The 22,846-nt window shown below is 38.5% G+C and overlaps 1 protein-coding gene across 1 annotated transcript in view; it reads left to right on the top strand.

Annotated features, from left to right (window-relative positions):
* Nucleotides 1-22,846, top strand: part of KDM4C (lysine demethylase 4C) — a 400,505-nt gene that overhangs the window by 252,159 nt on the left and 125,500 nt on the right. Inside the window, exon 16 of the mRNA XM_068973756.1 lies at nt 20,944-20,999. Coding sequence (XP_068829857.1) covers nt 20,944-20,999 — 56 coding nt within the window. The remainder of the gene's footprint in view (nt 1-20,943; nt 21,000-22,846) is intronic.

Below are 22,846 nucleotides of genomic sequence, written 5' to 3'. Positions count from 1 at the left end.
ATAAGGTTATAGCTCTCATAGTTCTAATTAAATATCATTGCTCTGTGCCTGTTTGTCTTGCTTCAGTACTGCTCAGATAAATAGACCTGTATGAGAGCTGTACCTGCATTTATGTACTAAATGTTACATTTATGTACTAAATGTTAAGCTTATAACCCAGCTTTATTAGAATGCTTTATTTTCAGCTCTGTTTTGTCTTCAGCTCTTTTGTGACTATGTGATTCATTTTGGAGGAGTTTGTACTCCTTCATGATAGTAGCACTTTAGAGCATATTCTGAACATTACCAAGTTCTGTTTTTAGGTGTTGAATGTCAACAGTCTGATTCTGGAATGTGTTTCTAGTTATTTTGAGTCTTAATTTGTATCTATTTACTTTTGACCTAAATCACTAGAGTTTATGTCTAATCTGTTCATCAGTTTCCGTTTTATAATTACTAAGTTACTGCTAATTAAAAACATAATACAATATTCACACTGTAAAAATGCTGAATATCTATTGCTTTCTTTCAAGTTTTTTCCCCCCACCATTTTCTTTTTTATTCCTACTTGGAAAAATTATTTTTAATTCTGAGTATTTCTGTGAAATACCTGAACTCTGTGTTAGAGCTTCACTTCTAATTATGAAGGAGGATGTTAGTTAAATGTATGGATTGAACTGATAACCTGAATGCTTTTATCCTAAACAGTAATAATTCATGTGCTTAATACTCTGTAGAGTATTAAAAGGTAGTATGCTAATAACCACAGAAGGATTTCCTATGCTATCTTATAAAGGATTTATATTATTGAATTCTAAAAACAAAATAAAAGCAGGTTAAGAGGTTAAACTTTAGGGATAGTAGAACTCTTTGGTGGTTGTTTCTCTTCAGGAAATTTGGATGTTTCTTTTGAGGTAGGAGGAATATGAGGCTTTGTTTTAGTGGTGTGAATGGGAGTGGAAATTGCGTGGGAAGATTGGTAATTTATATCATGGAAAGTTGTGTCATACTCAGGTTTATGACTTTGACAAATCATGAGTTGTCAATCTTCTGTCCATGGTAGCTTGAAGCCGGTGCTATTGTTTTTCAATGTCAGTGAAAACTTCCAGTGTCTTTTGTGCTATGTCTTACTAGGGAACTTTTTAAATTACCTTATATAATTCTTGCAGGGCAAGGCAGGGTAGGCATAGTAACTCACATACCTGAAATCTAAAATCTTAATTAGAGGAAGATTTAAAAGCAATGTAATGAGAAGGTTCGATTAGAGACGACTATCTAAGGCCTCTTCTGACCCTGAAATCCTTTGATTCTGTGTTGTTTTGTATTTCCATTTTGCTTTAATTAGTTTTCCTTAAGAATTGGGCACCTTCATGAAATCTAAATTTATTTCTGTACTTCTTAATCTGGTCAAAGGTGATGAGTTTCAGAAAAGTACAGGAGTTGAAGTGACATTGGTAATTATTGGCTGGATCAGTGTAATTTTTATATGCTCAAGGAAACTTTAATTTTTTTAAAAAAAAAGTGACTTCAAGGCCTTACTGTAGTTTTATTTGGATTTTTTTAAATTAAATTTTTATTTTTACTTTATTTTACTTTACTGTATTGGTTTTGCCATACATTGACATGAATACACCACGGGTGTACATGTGTTCCCAAATATGAACCCCCCTCCCACCTCCCTCCCCATAACATCTCTCTGGGTCATCCCCGTGCACCAGCCCCAAGTATCCTGTATCCTGCATCGGACATAGACTGACGATTCGTTTCTTACATGATAGTATACATGTTTCAATGCCATTCTCCCAAATCATCCCACCCTCTCCCTCTCCCTCAGAGTCCAAAAGTCCGCTCTACACATCTATGTCTCTTTTGCTGTCTCGCATACAGGGTCATCATTGCCATCTTTCTAAATTCCATATATATGTGTTAGTATACTGTACTGCTGTTTTTCTTTCTGGCTTACTTCACTCTGTATAATCGGCTCCAGTTTCATCCACCTCATTAGAACTGATTCAAATGTATTCTTTTAAATGGCTGAGTAATACTCCATTGTGTATATGTACCACAGCTTTCTTGTCCATGGACACCTAGGTTGCTTCCATGTCCTGGCTATTATAAACAGTGCTGCAATGAACATTGGGGTACCTGTGTCTCTTTCAATTCTGATTTCCTCGGTGTGTATGCCCAGCAGTGGGATTGCTGGGTCATAAGGCAGTTCTATTTGCAGTTTTTTAAGGAATCTTCACACTGTTCTCCATAGTGGCTGTACTAGTTTGCATTCCCACCAACAGTGTAGGAGGGTTCCCTTTTCTCCACACCCTCTCCAGCATTTATTGCTTGTAGACTTTTGGATCGCAGCCATTCTGACTGGTGTGAAGTGGTACCTCATGTGGTTTTGATTTGCATTTCTCTAATAATGAGTGATGTTGAGCATCTTTTCATGTGTTTGTTAGCCATCCGTATGTCTTCTTCGAAGAAATGTCTATTTAGTTCTTTGGCCCATTTTTTGATTGGGTTGTTTATTTTTCTGGAATTGAGCTGCATAAATTGCTTGTATATTTTTGAGATTAGTTGTTTGTCAGTTGCTTCATTTGCTATTATTTTCTCCCATTCAGAAGGCTGTCTTTTCACCTTGCTTATATTTTCCTTTTTTGTGCAGAAGCGTTTAAGTTTAATTAGATCCCATTTGTTTATTTTTGTTTTTATTTCCAGAATTCTGGGGGGTGAATCATAGAGGATCCTGCTGTGATTTATGTTGGAGAGTGTTTTGCCTATGTTCTCCTCTAGGAGTTTTATAGTTTCTGGTCTTACATTTAGATCTTTAATCCATTTTGAGTTTATTTTTGTGTGTGGTGTTAGAAAGTGATCTAGTTTCATTCTTTTACAAGTGGTTGACCAGTTTTCCCAGCACCACTTGTTAAAGAGATTGTCTTTACTCCATTGTATATTCTTGCCTCCTTTGTCAAAGATAAGGTGTCCATATGTGTGTGGGTTTATCTCTGGGCTTTCTATTTTGTTCCATTGATCTATATTTCTGTCTTTGTGCCAGTACCATACTGTCTTGATGACTGTGGCTTTGTAGTAGAGCCTGAAGTCAGGCAAGTTGATTCTTCCAGTTCCATTCTTCTTTCTCAAGATTGCTTTGGCTATTTCAAGATTTGTATGGAAATACAAAAAACCTCGAATAACCAAAGCAATCTTGAGAAAGAAGAATGGAACTGGAGGAGTCAACTTGCCTGACTTCAGACTCTACTATTTGGATTTTATATGCATTATGTATTTCTTGATTTCTTTTTATTTCAATATATCCCTTTACTCTTAATATAGAAGAATTTGTTTAAATGTTTTTATTTGAATGTAATACAGCAGAATGCACAGTTGCATATTATATTCTTGAATAGATATTGCCATGCTATGAAAAGGTACGATTTTGAAATGAAAAAGTTAAACAAAAAAACGTAAAAAAAATTCTGTAGAATGAAATAGTAAACCAGGTTGCTGTTGTTGTGTAGTCATTTAGTCATGTCCAACTCTTTGCCACCCCATGTAATTAGGGCTTCCCTATCCAAGATGTACTCTGGGCTTCCCTGTCCTTCAGTGTCTCCTGCAGTGTGCTCAAACTCATGTCCATTGAGTCAGTGATGTCATCCAACCATCTCATCCTCTGTCACCTCTTTCTCCTCCTGCCCTCAATCTTTCCCAGCATCAGGGTCTTTTCCAGTGAGTTGGCTCTTTGCATCAGGTGGCTAAGGTACTGGAACTTCAGCTTCAGCATCAGTCCTTCCAATGAATATTCAGGACTGATCTCCTTTAGGATGGACTGATTTGATCTCCTTGCTGTCCAAGGGACTCTCAAGAGTCCTTTCCACAACCACAGTTCAAAAGCATCAGTTCTTCGGTGCTCAGTCTTCTTTATTATGGTCTAACTCTTACCTCCATACGTGACCAGTGGAAAAACCATAGCTTTGACTGTATGGACCTTTGTCATACAATCTTGACTCCAGCTTGTGCTTCACCCAGCCCAGAATTTTGCTTGATGTACTCTGCATATAAATTAAATAAGCAGATGACAATGTATAGCCTTGACGTACTCCTTTCCCAGTTTTGAACCAGTCTTTTGTTCCATGTCTGGTTCTAACTATTGCCTCTTGATCTGTATACAGATTTCTCAGGAGACAGGTAACGTGGTCTGTTATACCTATCTGTTTAAGAATTTTCCATAGATTATTGTAATCCGCACAATAAAAATCTTTATTGTAGTCAGTGAAGCAGAGGTAGATGTTTTTCTAAAATTCCCTTACTTTTTCTGTGATCCAGTGGATGTTGGCAATTTGATCTCTGGTTCCTCTGACTTTTCTAAATCAAGCTTGTACATCTGGAAGTTGTTGGTTCATGTCCTGTTGAAGCCTAGCTTGAAGGATTTTGAGCATTACCTTGCTAACATGTGAAATGACCTCTACTGTACGGCAGATTGAACATTCTTTGGCCTTGCCCTTCTTGGGATTGGAATGAAAACTGACCTTTTCCAATGATATGGTGGTCACTGTTGAGTTTCCAAATTTGCTGGCACATTGAGTGCAGCACTTTAGCAGCATCATTTTTAGCATTTGAAATAGCTCATCTGGGATTCCACCACCCTCACTAGCTTTCTTTGTGGCCATGCTTCCTAAGGCTCACTTGACTTCACCCTCCAGGATTTCTGGCTGTAGGTGAGTGATCACACCATTGTGGTTATCCGGGTCATTAAGACCGTCTTGTACAGTATTTCTATGTATTCTTGTCACACATTTATTATTTATTTAAGAGCATTTATTCTCTGTACAATAACAAAGTTGCATTATATATTATAAGCAGCATAGATAGCATTCTGCTTTTTTTTCTTCAAAGTAGTTTTATGAAATCAAAAAGTAAATATGAAATAAAGTTTTCACCTTGGTCACACATCTGTTCACTTATTTTGCTTATTTGTTTATTTGTTTTTTTAATGGACTAAAAGATATAAGCAAGCTGTACCTTGATGATCATTTCATGTTAGCATTTTCTTTCCTCTTACAAAGAGTGGAATATGCAATTGCAGTGATTAAAAACATTTTAGTGTCTGTTTATTTATTCTTATTGCTTGATTGTAAATAAGTGGCATCTATAGATTGAGTTATGGTTGCCATTCATGCCCCTCAAGGCTTAGACATAGCTGTCGTTTTGGCTTTTGAAAGAAAGTGAAGTGTTTTCTCTTCATGAGTCATAATCACAAAATTAAAATCTGGAAGTACCTGAGGTAGTGGTCTTAAACCACCCACCCCCATAATGTTGCTAAAGCTTGTGAACTAAAAAAAGTCTTTTTCACTTGTTCAAAAGTATTTGTTTATCTGAACTCTTAGTCTTGGAAAATACTGTAGTCTTAAATGTCAACTGCTAAGGCTCAGGTAAAAACGATCAACTTCTTAGAAAGTTCCTAAGTTATCTTTGAGACCCATGAAGTCCCTCTGTTAAATCTGAAGGCAGTACTTTCTCTTCTGTCTCTCTGATACGGGAGTTCTCTTAGGGTAGTGATCATTAAAGAAAATATATGTAGTTGAGAATTACCATATTCCATAATACAACCATTATTTCTCCTGTCCAACTCCTTAGATAAGATTAGTGTTATAGGAACTTGACCTGGCTGTCCAGTGATTGACTCCATGCTCCCAATGCAGGGAGCATGGGTTCAATCCCTGGTTGGGGAACTAAGATCCCACATCCCACATGCCACACAGCACTGCCAAAAAAAAAGAAAAAATGGTGGTACTGATAATAGATGTTAGAATTGTCTATCATTTGGCTCTTAGATGTCTTGCATTTAAAAAAAAAACTTCCATTTAAAAATTTTTGACTTACAGATTCAGAATAGTTGTTGGTTTAAATATAATCTACTCTAAGTAGCAAGGATACTAGCTTCCAGTTTTCCTAGCTTCCAAAAAAATTTAATGCTGACAGAGACTGCACGTTTCTCCATCTATCTCAGAAGTCTCATTTTACAGATACTAAGTCAGTGGTTTGAGAGAGTAAGCCCTTTGCCCAGGCTCTCCATTCTATATGGTAAGAGAGCCCAGACTCAGGGCGGTACTCATGCCTCTAGATTCCCAGGCCCAGAATCATTTTTGTTTTTCCTCAGTTGCTTGTTTTTAGAGTGGAAAGAAGGCTGAATAACTGACCTAATTTTGAACCATGTATTTGAATGATTTCAGTTTGTTTACTTTGAAAATGAAGTCAACACTAATAGTGTATTTATTTGGTCATATACTTAGTATGGAATAATTGGTGTTACTGGGCAGTTGAGCAGAGAAGTGCCCTTACTGTTTCATATCAACTCTAGTTTCTTCCTGGAGGACATTTTCCAGAGTTGAATGATCTCCTGGATCTAGTTTCCCAACTGACAACCGAGTTGACATTTTTCTTTATCAAAGACCTCTGAAGTAGCTTTGTAGATTGGAGCCACTGATTTTTAGATCTTATTGGCTCATGTCCTTGAGAAGTCATGGCAGCACTCCTGCACCCTGTGATGTGTTTTATGCTTTTTTTATTTTTTCATTTCATGGACTCCTGTCAAGACCACGTGGTGAGAGGCTGTCTTTGATCCTCACGCATAGTAAAAACAGTGAAAAAGCAAGAAAAGGAAGACTGTGTTCTTGTCAGAGACCATGGCTCTGTGTAGCCACGTGTCTGCTTGTGCCATTGCTCCTCTCTAGTGAGGTGTCTCTGGAAGCTGCCTGCCAGACCACACTCTCACATTCGAGCTAACACGTTTGAGTTCAGAATCACCTTCTGCCTCCAAGGGAGGCAGATTATTCTGAACAGCTGCAAACTTAAACCTTGGCTCACAAAGGCCAGAGTGGTAATAATTATTTTACTTTAACCAAACAGAACAGCACGTTGGAGGATATCAATTTTCTTGACAGCATAGTTATGATGTGGAGGCTTTTCTGTTAGGGACTGCTTATAGGCTAAAAAAGTCAACAATCTTTTTTTTTTCCCCTCTCCTGTTCATTCTTCTCCCTTTGGCTCAATAAACAGCGTCCCCTCCCTACCAGCCCTCCCACCCCCCTGGAAGTGCAGAGAAAGAAAGAGAAGTCTACATAGCTTATTGTAACTGGAACTATATTCATAAACAGCTTCTTGATTGAGAACAAATGCCTCATTAATCTTAAGTGCTTCAACCAGAGAGCACAAGTAAAGTCAAGAAGAATAATGACTGACATTATGGGGAGCATAGCATACTGTACTGCACACCAGGGTGTGCATGCCCCGAGGTCACTGGGCTGCCCGGTGCATCTCCTTAGCAATGAGGAAAGAGATCCTCAGGAAGCATGGAGTGGGAAAAATGCCTTGCATGCATTTCTCATGAATGGCAAAAACTAGTCCAGTGGCAGGATGAAGGAATCATGTATTTTGCTGTTTGTTACTGAAGGTCGTGGTGGGAAGAAAGAATAAACCAGGTGGATTTTTACTTGAAAGCCAAGTGTTGTATAATTTTAAGTACTTTGCTCAGGATCCTGGAAATACTATTAGGTAAATACTGTGAAGTTCCATGTAGATTACTTTGGCCAGTCTTAAATTATCAGAGTACTTCTTCCTAACATTGAACCATTGTGTGCCTGGTCTTCTATCAGATAAATGCTCTGTACACTTCAAGGTAATTTTTACACTGCAGTAAGGAATGGCATCAGAAAGAAAAAAGGTGGAAGAGATGTAATTTGAAACATAGACTATGATTTCCTGTTCTTCCATAATTGTCCTTTCATACAAATGGCTATATGCTTGCATTTTAATAGTTAAAATGTAGTGAGGTCCCTGTCCCCTCCCAGCATGTCCACATCCTAATCCCTTGATCCTGTATGTTACACTGCATGAAAAGGGAATTATGGTAGCAGATGGCATTAAGGTTGCTGACCAACTGACTTTAGAATAGGGATATTATTCTGTTTACCTGGTTGCATGCAGTGTAGTCAGAAGGGTCCTATAAGTGAAGAAAAGGGGGACAGAAAAGGGCAGAGTGATGGATGTGTTGTGAGAAGTGCTTGGCCTGTTCTGGCTGGCTTTGGAGGTAGAGGAGGAGGGCCAAGGACTAGGCACACAGGCTCTCCTTAAAGCTGGAGAGGCAAAGAAATGAATTCTCCCCAAGAGCTTCCAGAAGGGAGTGACCTGGCTGACACCTTGATTTTAGCCCAGTGAGACCCATTTTGGAATTCTGACCTACTGAACTTTGTGTTGTTTTAAGTCACTGCATTTGAGGTAATTTGTTATTGCAGTAATAGAGAAATAAAGGACGTATCATAGTCTTTTGAAACACTCTCAACTGTTCAGCATTCCACTAGGCATGTTGTATTTTCAGTGTCAGCTTTCTCTGACTACCTTCTGTGTCTCTAGTCCACACCCTCTGGTTCCAGGCCTCTAGCAATCCTTTCACCTCACTGTGACCCGTGATTCAGTGAAGCTCCCAGCTTTTCACAGTCTCTCCCTCCCGTCTTATCATTACTTCCGTTTAAGCTGCTATATTTTTTTTACACATATTCTCAGCTCCCTTGCCACTCTCTGACTTTGTTACTGTACATTGGTATAACTCAACCCTGGTAAATCCAACCCTACTCTGTACCCGTACCCCGTAGCTGAATAGCTGTGGAGAAACACCCAATATGCAGATTGCTCTTGCTTTCAGTTGTAATTGGAGGTAGGTCTTCACTGGTGTGGATAATTCATGTTGCATTCTCATCATGCATTCTCTCTACCCCTTTCTTGGCTGACTGGTTCATATCTTCATATTTCCCCCATCCTCACCCTCACCTCATCAAGTCTCTTCATATTCATAGAGAAATGGGAAGACAGCAGTAGAGACCTTAAGGTTTCAACCTGCTTCATAGCTGTAATGTCTCTGCTTCTCTCTAACACCATCTTCTCTTTTATACACAGGATCATAATTCCAGTAATTCATCCCTTTCTCACCCACCTCTCTTCTCCAGATGATTTTCATTATCATCCACACAAGTTGTTATTTCTTCCATCTTCAAGCAAACCAAAAAACCCTCTCTTTCTTCCTACAAGCTCCACCCTGTTTCTCCATGCCTCTGTAACTATAGTAAAACTCCTGAGAGGCTTATCTTTATTCACTCTCTCCAATTCTTCTCCCCCACTTCTTTCTTAAATTTATTTCAGTCATAGATTTTGCCCTGTGTTTCCTTCGACACTTCTGTTGACCACGGCTTCCTGTTTGGAGCAGTCTTCAGTTGACCTGTAGGATCCTGCCCTCCTGCTTTTCCTCTTCACTGGTCACTTCCTCTCACTCCCCAGAATTCAAAATGTGGGTTTCTTTTCCACACTAATGCATCTGGTCATCTCATCGCATCTCATAGCTTTAATAGTTGTACACAGCGTCTAGTCATTGGTGGCTTGGGCATTCCTGTGTCCAGCTCAGTCTCATCTACGTGGCCAACTTTAGACAGCATCTCCTGTCATATGTCCATCAGCTCAAATTCACCCTTCCTGAACTGAATTCCAGGTCTTCTTTTGTAGCCTTTCTTGTTTCCAGGCCTTCTAGCCGCTGAGGCCAAAAACTTGACAGAGTTGGACTTGATGCTTTCTTTTTCTCATACTCCACATCTGTTTGACAGTAAATCTATCATGTCTACTTTTATTTTTATTTATTTATTTATTTTAATTTTTATTTTTACTTTATTTTACTTTACAATACTGTATTGGTTTTGCTATACATTCATGTCTACTTTTAAAATGAATCTTGAATCCTGGCCACTTCTGGCCACTTCTTGGTCACCTCAGCTGACATAATGCAGACTTAATCTACTCATGAACTTTTTCCTGGGTATGGTGGAAATCTGCTAGCTTCTCTTCTCACTTCTACCCTTGAATCACTATTGTCTGCTGTCAGCACAGCAATTGGGATTTAACATGTAAGTTAACATTTTACAGTTAACATGTAAGTCAGGTTATGTCCTTGGTGTGCTCAGACTGTCCAGTGGCCTCAAGCTATCACCTTTTAAAGGGCCTATGAAGCTTTATGAAGGGCTTCCTAGGTGGTGCAATGGTAAAGAATTCACCTACCGGTGCAGAAGATGAAAGAGACACAGGTTCAATGCCTGAGTCAGAAAGATCCCCTGGAGGAGGAAATGACAACCTGCTTCACTATTTTTGCCTGGAAAATTCCATGGACAGAGGAGCTTGGAAGGCTACCGTCCATGGGATCACAGAATCAGATATGAATGAGTGACTGACTGGGCACCATGTAGCTTTATCAGATTTTCTTCCTGTTACTTGCTGACGACCTTTGCCATTAGAAAAGGCCATCTGCTGCCAACACCTTTTCCTGGAGAACTCCATGGCCCACTCTCATGATGCTTAACATCCTCTACCATATAAATAATGTACTGATTTAGTGTGTCTGCTCTTCCAGCCAGAGTGTATCTTTCATAGCTTTTGCCCAGTGTCTAGGACATAACATGGTGATTAACTAGTATTTGTTGATTATGTTTTCACTTGTAATACAAATTAGGTGTGAGCATCTAAGTTAAGGAACTCACTTGCTTGTATAAAATTCATTGGAGCCTGTGAAATTTCCTTTCAGAAGATTACTGCAAGAAAGTTTTTCATTCATTCATTTCATTCATTCAGTTTCCTAGTCACTCAGAATTCATGCCAGCTCTGTCCTAACATGGATTCCAGCCTCTCTCCAAGCCTGATAAATGAGCCCCATCTTCAGAAATGGTTCTTCCATGTTTTGTTGATCAGCATTTTGTAAGCTAGTTTTCCGTTAATGTGATTAATTACTCTTTGTTTTCCGAGCTTAGACAGCCCTATTTTATGGTTGTGCACTTCTGTTATGAGCATGTCAGATAAATAAGGGTGTGGGGAGATACTTCAATCTTGTAATTTTTCTATAGCACTGAAAATTGACTTTGGTGTCACTTATGGATATGTCAGCTAAAATGAGAGTTCCTTACGAGGCAGCTTGAGAATGTTTGTATTGGCATTTCTTTAACTGATGTTTTATAGAAGAGCCATTGGAACATGATTTCCCTCTAGGACAAATAATGAACGACTGTGATAGTCATATTCTAACAGTGCCTTTCCCACCATTGTTGTTAATGTTGTGTCAGCACTTTGATTATAAACACTCTTTTTCATGGTTTAATAACTGAGCTGTACAGAAACCACTCCATGTTGTAAATTGATATACTCTCTGTTCATCTCAGTGGTGATTTTTTTATGAAACCAAAATTTAAAAGTACCTTGGCATTGCTAAAAGGGGATTTTGTGAATGGTATTAGGTGAGGGAAAAGGCTCTAAGCAGGAAAGGTACCATATCAGAATATGGTCTAAAGTCACACTCTTTCATCCAGCTTTTAGCTGCTCTGGGGTGGGATACACAACAGAATAGCTCTTTCAGTGCTGTACTTGGGAGGCAGGAGGAGCAGCCACTATTGGAGTAATCATTTTGTAATAGAAATTTCAGCATTTTTTGGTTTGGTTTCAGGAAACATTAGTTGACTAGCAATATATCTGTACCTTTATAATAGTGAGTCATTTTACAATGGGTGTTATTGTTCCTACAAAAGCCATGCTCATAAACATTAGATAAAACAGGGCTGGCAATGAGCATTCACTGTGGAGCTGTATTTATTTATTTTGTTCTGCAAGGCTAAACAATTTTAGTATCTTTTCAGGTTAGGTTGGAAGGAAGTTCGGGTACACTAAAAGACTAGTAGAAATCATAGATGCCCTTTTAAAATATTCATTCAAGTAAAAAAAAAAGTAGAGAATTTTAAATTACACATATTTGATGGAAAAAGTTTTAATTTCTTTGTGTGTCTGTGGGTTTTTTTTTTTTTAATGTAAAAGTAAGTATTGTTAGGAAAGTTTCCCATTCCCATCACTCTCAAAGTCTCAGATCTCATTGTTAATAGAAAACTACTCCTACTGTTTTGTCATTCAGCCTTTCAGATATTTTCTGTGCATAAACTAATACTGTATTTTGTTGTTCTTAAGAGACCCAAATGGTGTCACAGTTTATTTAATGTCTTAGTGTTTTCATTTGATATTACATTGTATAATTTTTAATAACTTATTGTTGGATTTGCCATATGTTGTTCATCACTTTTAAATTTTAAACCTGAAGCTAATTTAAAAATTCAGACATTACAAGTAAATCTAAGTAACTGACCATTCCAGCTCCTCCCAGAGGTAACTGTTTTCTCTATTATGAACAGAAATGAAATAGTAGTCATTGTACATTCCTACTTCTGCATAGATATAAATGTTTACCTAAGGTAGATTCCAAGAAGGTAGCTTGCTTGTCATAATTTACGTTCATTTAAAATTTTGATTGATAATGCCAAATTATTGTCCAAAGCCACTGTTACAACTCACACACCCCCAAAACTAGACTTCCTGATTTAAAAACCTGAGGCTAATGCTCATTATTTCATTTTTCATTTCCTTATTCTTGAAATTGGGTATCTTTTGTATATTTATTGGCAATGAAGATTATTTGAATTTTTTGCCTGTTTTTCAAAAGTATAGATTTTTAAGAATTATTTTTTGGATAATAATCTTTGTTTTATATTGGAAATTTTAAAATTGTTTTATGTTAATTTATTTAGTATTTTATCCTTTAGAATTTTAAAACTTTGATACAGTCAAAATTTATCTCTTCTACCTGCCTTTTGTTTTTTTAAATGTTATGTTAACAAGCCATTTATCCTAAATTCATCAATATTTTTGCCTACAATTTCTTTTACAACTTCTGTTTTTGAGTATAAGTCTGTAAATAAATTTATTTTATATTAGCCCATTTTAGGTGTTCTTCATTCCTTCCTGCCACGTCTGGTTCAGCCTGGTGCCATTTTCCTTCATTTGGAAGATTTTTTTTTTTTTAACAGTTGTATAGTGTGGATTCTTAGGAGACAAATTCTCTTAGATTTTTGTCTCTATAAGATTATTTTTATCTTTATTTTCAAAGGATATTTTCCCTGGAAATAGAATTCTAGTTTGCCAGCTTTTTTCTTTGAATATTTTATGGATATTGTTTCATTGCCATTTGCTGCCAATGTTTCTGGTTGGATTTCAGATGGAATTCATATACTTGTTTACTGAATATGTCTTTTTTTTCTTCTGCTTTTAAGATATGTTCTTCATATTTGGTTTTCAGAGTTTTGACTGTTAAGTATTTAGGTATGTTTCATCTGGTTGCAGTTTTCTAGGCATCTTGATTCTGTGGATGTCTTTTATCAGCTTTGGAAAGTTCTCGATTATCTCTACAAGTATATATATTTTTTCATCTATTCTTGTTTCCCTCTTCTTGGAATCCAATTATAAGTAAATTGAATAGGTTGTTATTTTCTCTTTGTTGCTGCTGTTTAGTTGCTAAGTTGTGTCGGACTCTTTTTCAACCTTATCCAATAATTCTAATACCTTGTTTGTCTTGCTTCTAATTTTATTGATTACTTTCTTGGTCATGTTATGTTTTCTTGCTTTTAGTATACTTTGTACTCTTTTTGATTGTGTGGTGAAGATTTTGAAAAGCAAAGGAGAAAAAGGAAAGATATAAGCATCTGAATACAGAGTCCAAAGAGTAGCAAGAAGAGATAAGAAACCCTTCCCCAGTGATCAATGCAAAGAAGTAGAGGAAAGCAATAGAATGGGAAAGACTAGAGATCTCTTCAAGAAAATTAGAGATACCAAGGGAACATTTCATGCAAAGATGGGCTCGATAAAGGACAGAAATGGTGTGGACATAACAGAAGCAGAAGATAAAAAGAAGAGGTGGCAAGAATACACAGAAGAACTATAGAAAGATCTTTACAACCAAGCTAATCACAATGGTGTGATGACTCACCTAGAGCCAGACATCCTGGAATGTGAAGTCAAGTGGACCTTAGAAAGCATCACTACGAACAAAGCTAGTGGAAGTGATGGAATTCCAGTTGAGTTATTTCAAGTCCTGAAGATGATGCTGTGAAAGTGCTGCACTCATTATGCCAGCAAATTTGGAAAACTCAGCAGTGGCCACAGGACTGGAAAAGGTCAGTATTCATTCCAGTCCCAAAGAAAGGCAATGCCAAAGAATGCTCAAACTACCGCACAATTGCACTCATTTCACACACTACTAATGTAATGCTCAAAATTCTCCAAGCCAGGCTTCAGCAATACATGAAACCGTGAACTTCCAGATGTTCAAGCTGGTTTTAGAAAAGGCAGAGGAACCAGAGATCAAATTGCCAACATCCGCTGGATCATGGAAAAAGCAAGAGAGTGCCAGAAAAACATCTATTTCTGCTTTATTGACTATGCCAAAGCCTTTGACTGTATGGATCACAATAAACTGTGGAGAATTCTTTAAGAGATGAGAATACCAGACCACCTGACCTATCTCTTGAGAAACCTATGTGCAGGTCAGGAAGCAACAGTTAGAACTGGACATGGAACAACAGACTGGTTCCAAATAGGAAAAGGAGTACGTCAAGGCTGTATATTGTCACCCTGCTTATTTAACTTCTATACAGAGTACATCATGAGAAACGCTGGATTGGAAAAAGCACAAGCTGGAATCAAGATTGCCGGGAGAAATATCAATAACCTCAGAGATGCAGATGACACCACCCTTATGGCAGAAAGTGAAGAGGAACTAAAAAGCCTCTTGATGAAAGTGAAAGAGGAGAGTGAAAAAGTTGGCTTAAAGCTCAACATTCAGAAAACGAAGATCATGGAATCAGGTCCCATCACTTCATGGGAAATAGATGGGGAAACAGTGGAAACAGTGTCAGACTTTATTTTCTTGGGCTCCCAAATCACTGCATATGGTGATTGAAGCCATGAACTTAAAAGACGCTTACTCCTTGGAAGGAAAGTTATGACCAACCTAGACAGCATATTCAAAAGCAGAGACATTATTTTTCCAACAAAGTTCTGTCTAGTCAAGGCTGGTTTTTCCAGTGGTCATGTATGGATGTGAGAGTTGGACTATGAAGAAGACTGAGCACTGAAGAATTGATGCTTTAGAACTGTGCTGTTGGAGAAGACTCTTGAGAGTCCCTTGGACTGCAAGGAGATCCAACCAGTCTATCCTAAAGGAGATCAGCCCTGGGATTTCTTTGGAAGGAGTGATGCTGAAGCTGAAACTCCAGTACTTTGGCCACCTCATGTGAAGAGTTGACTCATTGGAAAAGACTGATGCTGGGAGGGATTGGGGGCAAGAGGAGAAGGGGACGACCGAGGATGAGATAGCTGGATGGCATCACGGACTCGATGGACATGAGTTTGAGTAAACTCTGGGAGTTGGTGATGGACAGGGAGGCCTGGCGTGCTGCAATTCATGAGGTCGCAGAGTCAGACACGACTGAATAACTGAACGGAACTGAAGGTACATGGTTTCTGGCATGTTTTTTGAAATGAATCAGGCCTTTAATATCGTCTCCATTCTTCTAATGGAAGCCTTTCATTATTGATAACCAATTCACTGACTTAATGTCCTGATGGACACTATCACTTCCTACTTCCTCATTCAATTCTTTCACTTCATTTGAAGATGTTCAATACTTAATACGATTAGTATATTTGGTCAGTGCCAACCTTGCTGTATATCAGACATTGTACAGATTCTTAAGAAAACTCGAGCTGCTTTTCAGGCAACAGTTAACCTATTTAATTTTAGACTGACCAGTTTTCTTTTCTGACAATAAAGTATTATTTAAACAAAGAAAAGGTAAAAATTGACCTGTCTGATCTTGTCTTCTACTGAGCTATTAACATAGGCAAAGGCTGCTCTTGGAGGAGAAGCAAGGAAGGCTTCCTGGAGGAAATTATATTTTGGAAGAAACCTGAAGAATCAGTTCACTTCAGTTGAGTTGCTCAGTCGTGTTCGACTCTTTGCAACCCCATGAATCTCAGCACGCCAGGCCTCCCTGTCCATCACCAACTCCTGGAGTTCACTCTGACTCGCGTCCATCGAGTCAGTGATGCCATCCAGCCATCTCATCCTCGGTCGTCCCCTTCTCCTCTTGCCCCCAATCCCTCCTAGCATCAGAGTCTTCCAATGAGTCAACTCTTCGCATGAGGTGGCCAAAGTATTGGAGTTTCAGCTTTAGCATCATTCCTTCCAAAGAAATCCCAGGGCTGATCTCCTTCAGAATGGACTGGCTGGATCTCCTGGCAGTCCAAGGGACTCTCAAGAGTCTTCTCCAACACCACAGTTCAAAAGCATCAATTTTTCGGCACTCAGCTTTCTTCATAGTCCAACTCTCACATCCATACATGACCACTGGAAAAACCATAGCCTTGACTAGAGGGAACTTTTTTGGCAAAATAATGTCTCTGCTTTTGAATATGCTGTCTAGGTTGGTCATAACTTTCCTTCCAAGGAGTAAGTGTCTTTTAATTTCATGGCTGCAGTCACCATCTGCAGTGATTTTGGAGCCCAGAAAAATAAAGTCTGACACTGTTTCCACTGTTTCCCCATCTATTTCCCATGAAGTGATGGGACCTGATTCCATGATCTTCGTTTTCTGAATGTTGAGCTTTAAGCCAACTTTTTCAGTCTCCTCTTTCACTTTCATCAAGAGGCTTTTTAGTTCCTCTTCACTTTCTGCCATAGGGGTGGTGTCATCTGCATCTCTGAGGTTATTGATATTTCTCCCGGCAATCTTGATTCCAGCTTGTGTTTCTTCCAGTCCAGCGTTTCTCATGATGTACTCTGCATAGAAGTTAAATAAACAGGGTGACAATATACAGCCTTGACGTACTCCTTTTCCTATTTGGAACCAGTCTGTTGTTCCATGTCCAGTTCTAACTGTTGCTTCCTGACCTGCACATAGGTTTCTCAAGAGACGGGTCAGGTAGTCTGGTATTCTCATCTCTTAAAGAATTCTCCACAGTTTATTGTGATCCATACAGTCAAAGGCTTTGGCATAGTCAATAAAGCAGAAATAGATGTTTTTCTGGCACTCTCTTGCTTTTTCCATGATCTGGCGGATGTTGGCAATTTGATCTCTGGTTCCTCTGCCTTTTCTAAAACCAGCTTGAACATCTGGAAGTTCACGGTTCACGTATTGCTGAAGCCTGGCTTGGAGAATTTTGAGCATTACTTTACTAGCATGTGAAATGAGTGCAATTGTGCGGTAGTTTGAGCATTCTTTGGCATTGCCTTTCTTTGGGACTGGAATGAATACTGACCTTTTCCAGTCCTGTGGCCACTGCTGAGTTTTCCAAATTTGCTGGCATAATGAGTGCAGCACTTTCACAGCATTATCTTCTGGTATTTGAAATAGCTCAACTGGAATTCCATCACCTCCACTTGCTGAATAAATAGTAGTAAACGAAGTGAAAGTGAAAGTCACTCAGTGGTATCCAACTCTTTGCAACCCCATGGAGTATAGTCCATAGAATTCTCTAGGCCAGAATACTGGAGTAAGTACCCTTTCCCCTCTGCAGGGGATCTTCCCAACCCAGGTCCCTTCTGCAGTGGATCTTGCAGACCCAGGAATTGAACCTGGGTTTCCTGCTTTGCAAGTGAATTGTTTACCAACTGAGGTATCAGTGAAGCCCTAGTTCAAATTAATTTACAAATGAATGACTTGACAGTTTGACATCTTTGTGTTTCTACCAGACCAGCTTGTTTGACCTACGTGAGGTATAGTGAGTCAAAAAAAGAAAAATGGTATAAGTGAACATGATTTTATTCTTTCCTACTTATTTTTTTCAAATTAAGTGAATTAAACAGAAACCATGTTATCATGTAGATCAAAATAGCTTTACTTGGCCACAGATTTTTTTTTTGTCCTTCACTAAGAAATATGATTTCTACTCAAGCAAATCATGGCGAAAATAACTCTATGTCGAATCAGTGTTTCTTAACTCCATGTTAAGTCACTGGAGCCTGAAGTTTTCTTTCCTTAGTACTCCCACAAGTATGGGAACACAATCTTTGCAGTTCTGTGATGCTTTGATGATTTTCAGGATTTTCACTCTGCCTATTTTGGCGTATTTTCTCGTTTATTTAACAAATTCTTATGGAGGGTGCTCTCTCTATTGGGTGTCGTTATAAAGAGTCACCTAAGGAATTTCTGCCAGCCACTCACTAAGCTAACAGTTTAGTGAAGACAGGAGAAGGAATTCAACAAATAGTTAACAAGAGTAACAAGACGGAAGTAACTGAGCAGGGGATTAGGAGACCGCTCCTTGAGGAATCAGCATTTACGTGGAAATGTCAAGGATGTGTTCAGTTTAGAGGGAAACTCATGGAAGGTGGGAGTTACAGAATTCAATTGATTCAATCTCAGATGAGAGGAAGATTATACCGTCTAACCTGAGCTAGAATGGCTGGTTGATGCCACTGCTGGGAAGGTGAAGGAGTACAGGTTTGGGAAGAAGACATGAGTTCAGTCTTGCACATATGTTTGAGATTACTGTGGATTGTCAGACATGACAGAAGTTAAATATTTGAGTCAGTGACCTTCTAAGCATGAAGGTAGTGCATCAGATGCCCAGCAAACAGGTATGGAGAGAGGAGTGAATAGGCCCTACTACAGAAATTACAGTGTTTAAGGAGTGTGAAAAAGATGCCTGTGAAAGAAAGCTAAGGATCAGCTTTGAGGTGGAGGACAATGAGGAGACTGTCCGGTTATAGAAACCACAGGAAGAAGCTGTTTTAGGCGCAATCAGTTATGTTGAATGCAGCCAGGAGGTTAGGCGAACCAAGGACTTTGAATTGTCCATTAGATTTTGTGAGAGGGAGGTATCGAAAGAACAAGCTTCATGTTGTGGCAGGTGAGAGTCTTCTCAACTCCACTTAACGTCTTGCGTCTGCAGGTTCCACTTTACAGGATGTTCTTCCTGTTGTAGTCTTCTCTGCAGCACATGGACCTGTTTGTGATCCTAATCAGGTGCATGGAGCAGCCTCCATGCTGCTTTGCTGTTTTTACCTCTGCCACCTCTTCCCTTTAGGCTTCTTCTCACTACTAATTTCATTAATCAGACAACTAATTCTCTCAGTGTCTGTACTCCTCACAGTCTACAGCTCTCCTTTCCCACATTCCCACTTCATACTCACATCTTTTTATATTGAATGAAAGTATCTGACCTTGTGTTTTGTTTTATTTTCATTCTGTCTCTGTAGAAAGTGTGTTGAATTACTGGAAAAATACTGAAAGTCAAAAACATTTTATGAAATAGTTACTGAATAATTTGGATGTTATTGAATAATTCAATTGTTCTATTTTTCATTTTCAATATTTTGAGTGTGAAATTTTCCTTTCATTCTGTATTTCATCAAAACCAGTTCTTTGAAAGGCCCCTGGAATATGGCTTTACACTAAAGAATGTTCCCCATTAAGTTCTTGAGCTGGGTTTGTGATGTAGTCAAATGGATGTCCACAGGGCAGCTACTGTGGACCTTTTGCTACTGTGAGCCTTTAATAATCACCGGGGAAATTTCAAATCAATGTGTAGAGACTTCCCAGACAAATAAAACCATTGAACATTTCTGGTATTTTCTTTCTTTTTTTTTTGCTCCCTATTAAGAGTTCTGTAGATATGTTGATCCTCCTCAGTAGTTTTGGTGTTATTCTCAGAAAAATAAATTCTGCAGAGTTTGACACCCCATTATTATTAGATAAGTTAAAGGGATCTAATCTTCACAGGCTTGGGCAAAGCTGTCAAAATCATTTAAAGGAGATCACCTGGGAGAATAGATAAAGAAATTTTATATAGACAGCTTGACGGAAAAAAAAAAAACCCACCAAATAACCTGTAACTATTGAAAAAAAGATACTAGTGCAGTAAACTGGGAGTACAAGCTTGAGGTTGAAAATAAAAATGTTGCTTAGCTATTTAGTTAAAAATTCTAGGCCAACAGAAGTCATTGCATTACTCTTTGGCCATGTTTTCTTATGGAGTTTTTCATAAAATTGTAATGAGAAGTGATAAGTATATCTTTATTATGTAAAGGGGGTCATCTTGGAGTGAAAAGTATATGCCAATCTAAGACACATAAAAATGCCAAAAATAGAGGGCTTTCCCTGGTAGCTCAGTGGTAAAGAGTCCACCTCCCAATTCAGATGACTCAGGTTCGATAGCTGGTCTAGGAAGATCCCACATGACACAGAGGAATTAAGCGTGTGTGCCACGACTGTTGAGCCTGTGTGCTAGAGCCTAGTAGCTGCAACTACTGAGCCCACCTGCAGTAACCACTGAGGCCAGCATGGCCTAGACCCGTGTTCCGCAACAAGAGAAGCCACAGCAGTGAGAAGCCCTTGCACCACAACTAGAGAGTAGCCCTAGCTCGCCACAGTAAAGACCCAGTGCAGCCCAAAATAAAGACATAAATGCAGTTACTTTTTAACGTGCCAAATATATAGTCTATGTGGGGAAGATAAAGGAATACATTTTACGGCACTGTTTTCTGTTTTTCTGGAAGGCCAGCATTTATCAGAATAATTTTTCCAACACTATTTGCCCGTAGAAAGACCCAAGTGATACTTTTGTGAAGAGTGTTCTTATAAAGAGCTTCCTGCTTATCCCTGTATTAGAACAAAGCCTGCCATTACTCTGTTTTCAGCCATCCTGTATACAGGAATGGATTCCTAGAACTCAAGGGAACCGAGTTGCGTGTGTGTGCCTCTGTTGTGGAATTCTAGTCCCTACCTCTCCACACACCAGTTTCTGCGACACAGGTTCCCCCAGCAGTGGCGTTCTTGATGCAAGGATAATGACAGTTCCCTCCAGGAGATGCACACACCCAGAACACTTTTGGGTGTGTGTCTCTCACCTTCCCATCTCTCTTGAACTGTTAAAGAGATAGTCCTTCATGAAGTTCCTGATAGTTTTAATTTAAAATAAAAAAATAGACTGTATGGGGATATTTAGATAAATAGTGCTGACTTTTATTACATGACTGTAATAATTGTGTGACATTTGTTTCTGCCCTAGGAGTGCTGTCTCTGCAATTTGAGAGGGGGTGCTCTTAAGGAAACTAAGAACAATAAGTAAGTAGTGCGTTAACTGTGTAGAATTTCATCATTTCCTTCTCCTCTGTTGAGTGTTGAACTTCTTGGTTTATAGCGTGCTTTGCTTCTCATTGTTGTACACATTTGTTCCACAGCTTTGTTTTTATTAATAAGTTAAAATATTTGATCTTTTTAAAATAATTTTTAATTGGAGGATAATTGCTTTACAATGTTGTGTTGGTTTCTGCCATAAAACAGCATAAGTCAACCATAAGTATACATATGTCCCCTTCTCCTGAACATGCCTCCCACCCTCTTCCACAGCTCTTGCTGTTCAGGTGCAAGGTAGAGATTTTGTACATGTTTCCAGAAACCATTACTGACAGCACATTCACCTCTGCTGGGGAAAGGTGTTCTCAGTCTGCGTCTGTTCTGTGTTTGACATCATAAGGAGTAACCCCTCTTTCACTAACAGAGCTTGAAGACAGCCCGTATTCTTGTGCCATTGGAATTCTTGTTTTTAATTTGATGAATGCTGTTGTAATAAAAGCAGAATATGCCTGAAAACAGTGAAATCTGTTATCTTCAGATAAATGAAATCAATTATAATCATAGTATTAGAACAAAACCATTTACTTTTAACACCAGTAAATTAACAAGAAAATGTATATTCTAAAATAGAAACACAGGGAGAAAAGATCGATTTTACAGTTTAAAGGGGACAGTTGGAAAATATAAGAGATTCATAAGTGAACAAAAAAGATGGGTAATGTTTCTATGGCAGCAGCTGAAATGTATTTTTGCTTGAATTTTATCTTTATGACCCAATTTAATCATTTAAGATGGGGCCAAAGCAAATTATAGGTTCCTATAAATTAGAAACTTGTAGAAATGATTTAGGTATAGGTTGTATTTTGGCACTTGGGAGCCACATCCAGCCCCAAGATATGTTTTACTTGACACCATTTTATGAATTTAATTCAGATTTTAAAAGTTGAGAGTTATATAAAAATTCAGATTTTCATCTTTACTGGATAAATAATTGTGCATCTTTATATGACAGTAACCAGTTAGGATGAGAACTTGGCCTAAAGAGAGTAGACCTTCTCTAGGTTACCATGCTTTACCAGTATATGTTTTTTGGTTTCATCCTGCCTGGCCCCATGGACACTGGAGTTGAGACTCCTGGAGTAATGTAATGTCATGTAATCATGTGCATGCAGACATGTTTCTGACCGATTATAAGGGAGAATAAAAGCATTCATCATTTCTATGTTGGTAAAGTTTAGTCTAAGAGACTGTGTGTGCTCAATTTTGGATGTTCATCTCTTAGTCTTGGTTAATGTGATTGACACTATGCTAAAAACTATTGACTGGTTCTGGGACTGTTCCATGAGTGGTGCAGACTGCCAGATGATTTAGGCAGTTCCTGCAAAGATGGAGGCAGTAAGGACTTCTCTTCCTTCCCTTGGACTAGGACAAAAAGAAGTAATGTTTGCTATAAATTATAGCATTTATGTAGATATGAAAGAGTGCCATGTTGGGATTGATGCTTATTCTGTCTCCTGGTGGTCTTAAAAGCAGGATGGAGTCTTATGTTATGTGAGTGAAATAACATGCTTTGACTTAAAAATAAGTTGACAAATTTGATAATTCTTTCAAAATCTCTTTAAACTCGAGTCTTTATGTTTGTTTGAGGCATAAGATTTATGAGAAACTTAATAGTGTTAATGAGGACGTTGTCATTTTTCTGAAGTGATTCAGAATTTGAAAGGAGATACACAAGGTTTTGAGTAACCTCCAGGAGTTGGTGATGGACAGGGAAGCCTGGTGTGCTAGTCCATCGGGTTGCAAAGAGTCGGACATGACTGAGCAACTGAACTGAA

Source organism: Capricornis sumatraensis, chromosome 6 (assembly GCF_032405125.1).
Source record: "Capricornis sumatraensis isolate serow.1 chromosome 6, serow.2, whole genome shotgun sequence".
Taxonomy (NCBI): Eukaryota; Metazoa; Chordata; class Mammalia; order Artiodactyla; family Bovidae; genus Capricornis; species Capricornis sumatraensis.
The sequence above is the reverse complement of the archived record's forward strand: the minus strand, read 5'-3'. Positions and strand labels throughout refer to the sequence as shown.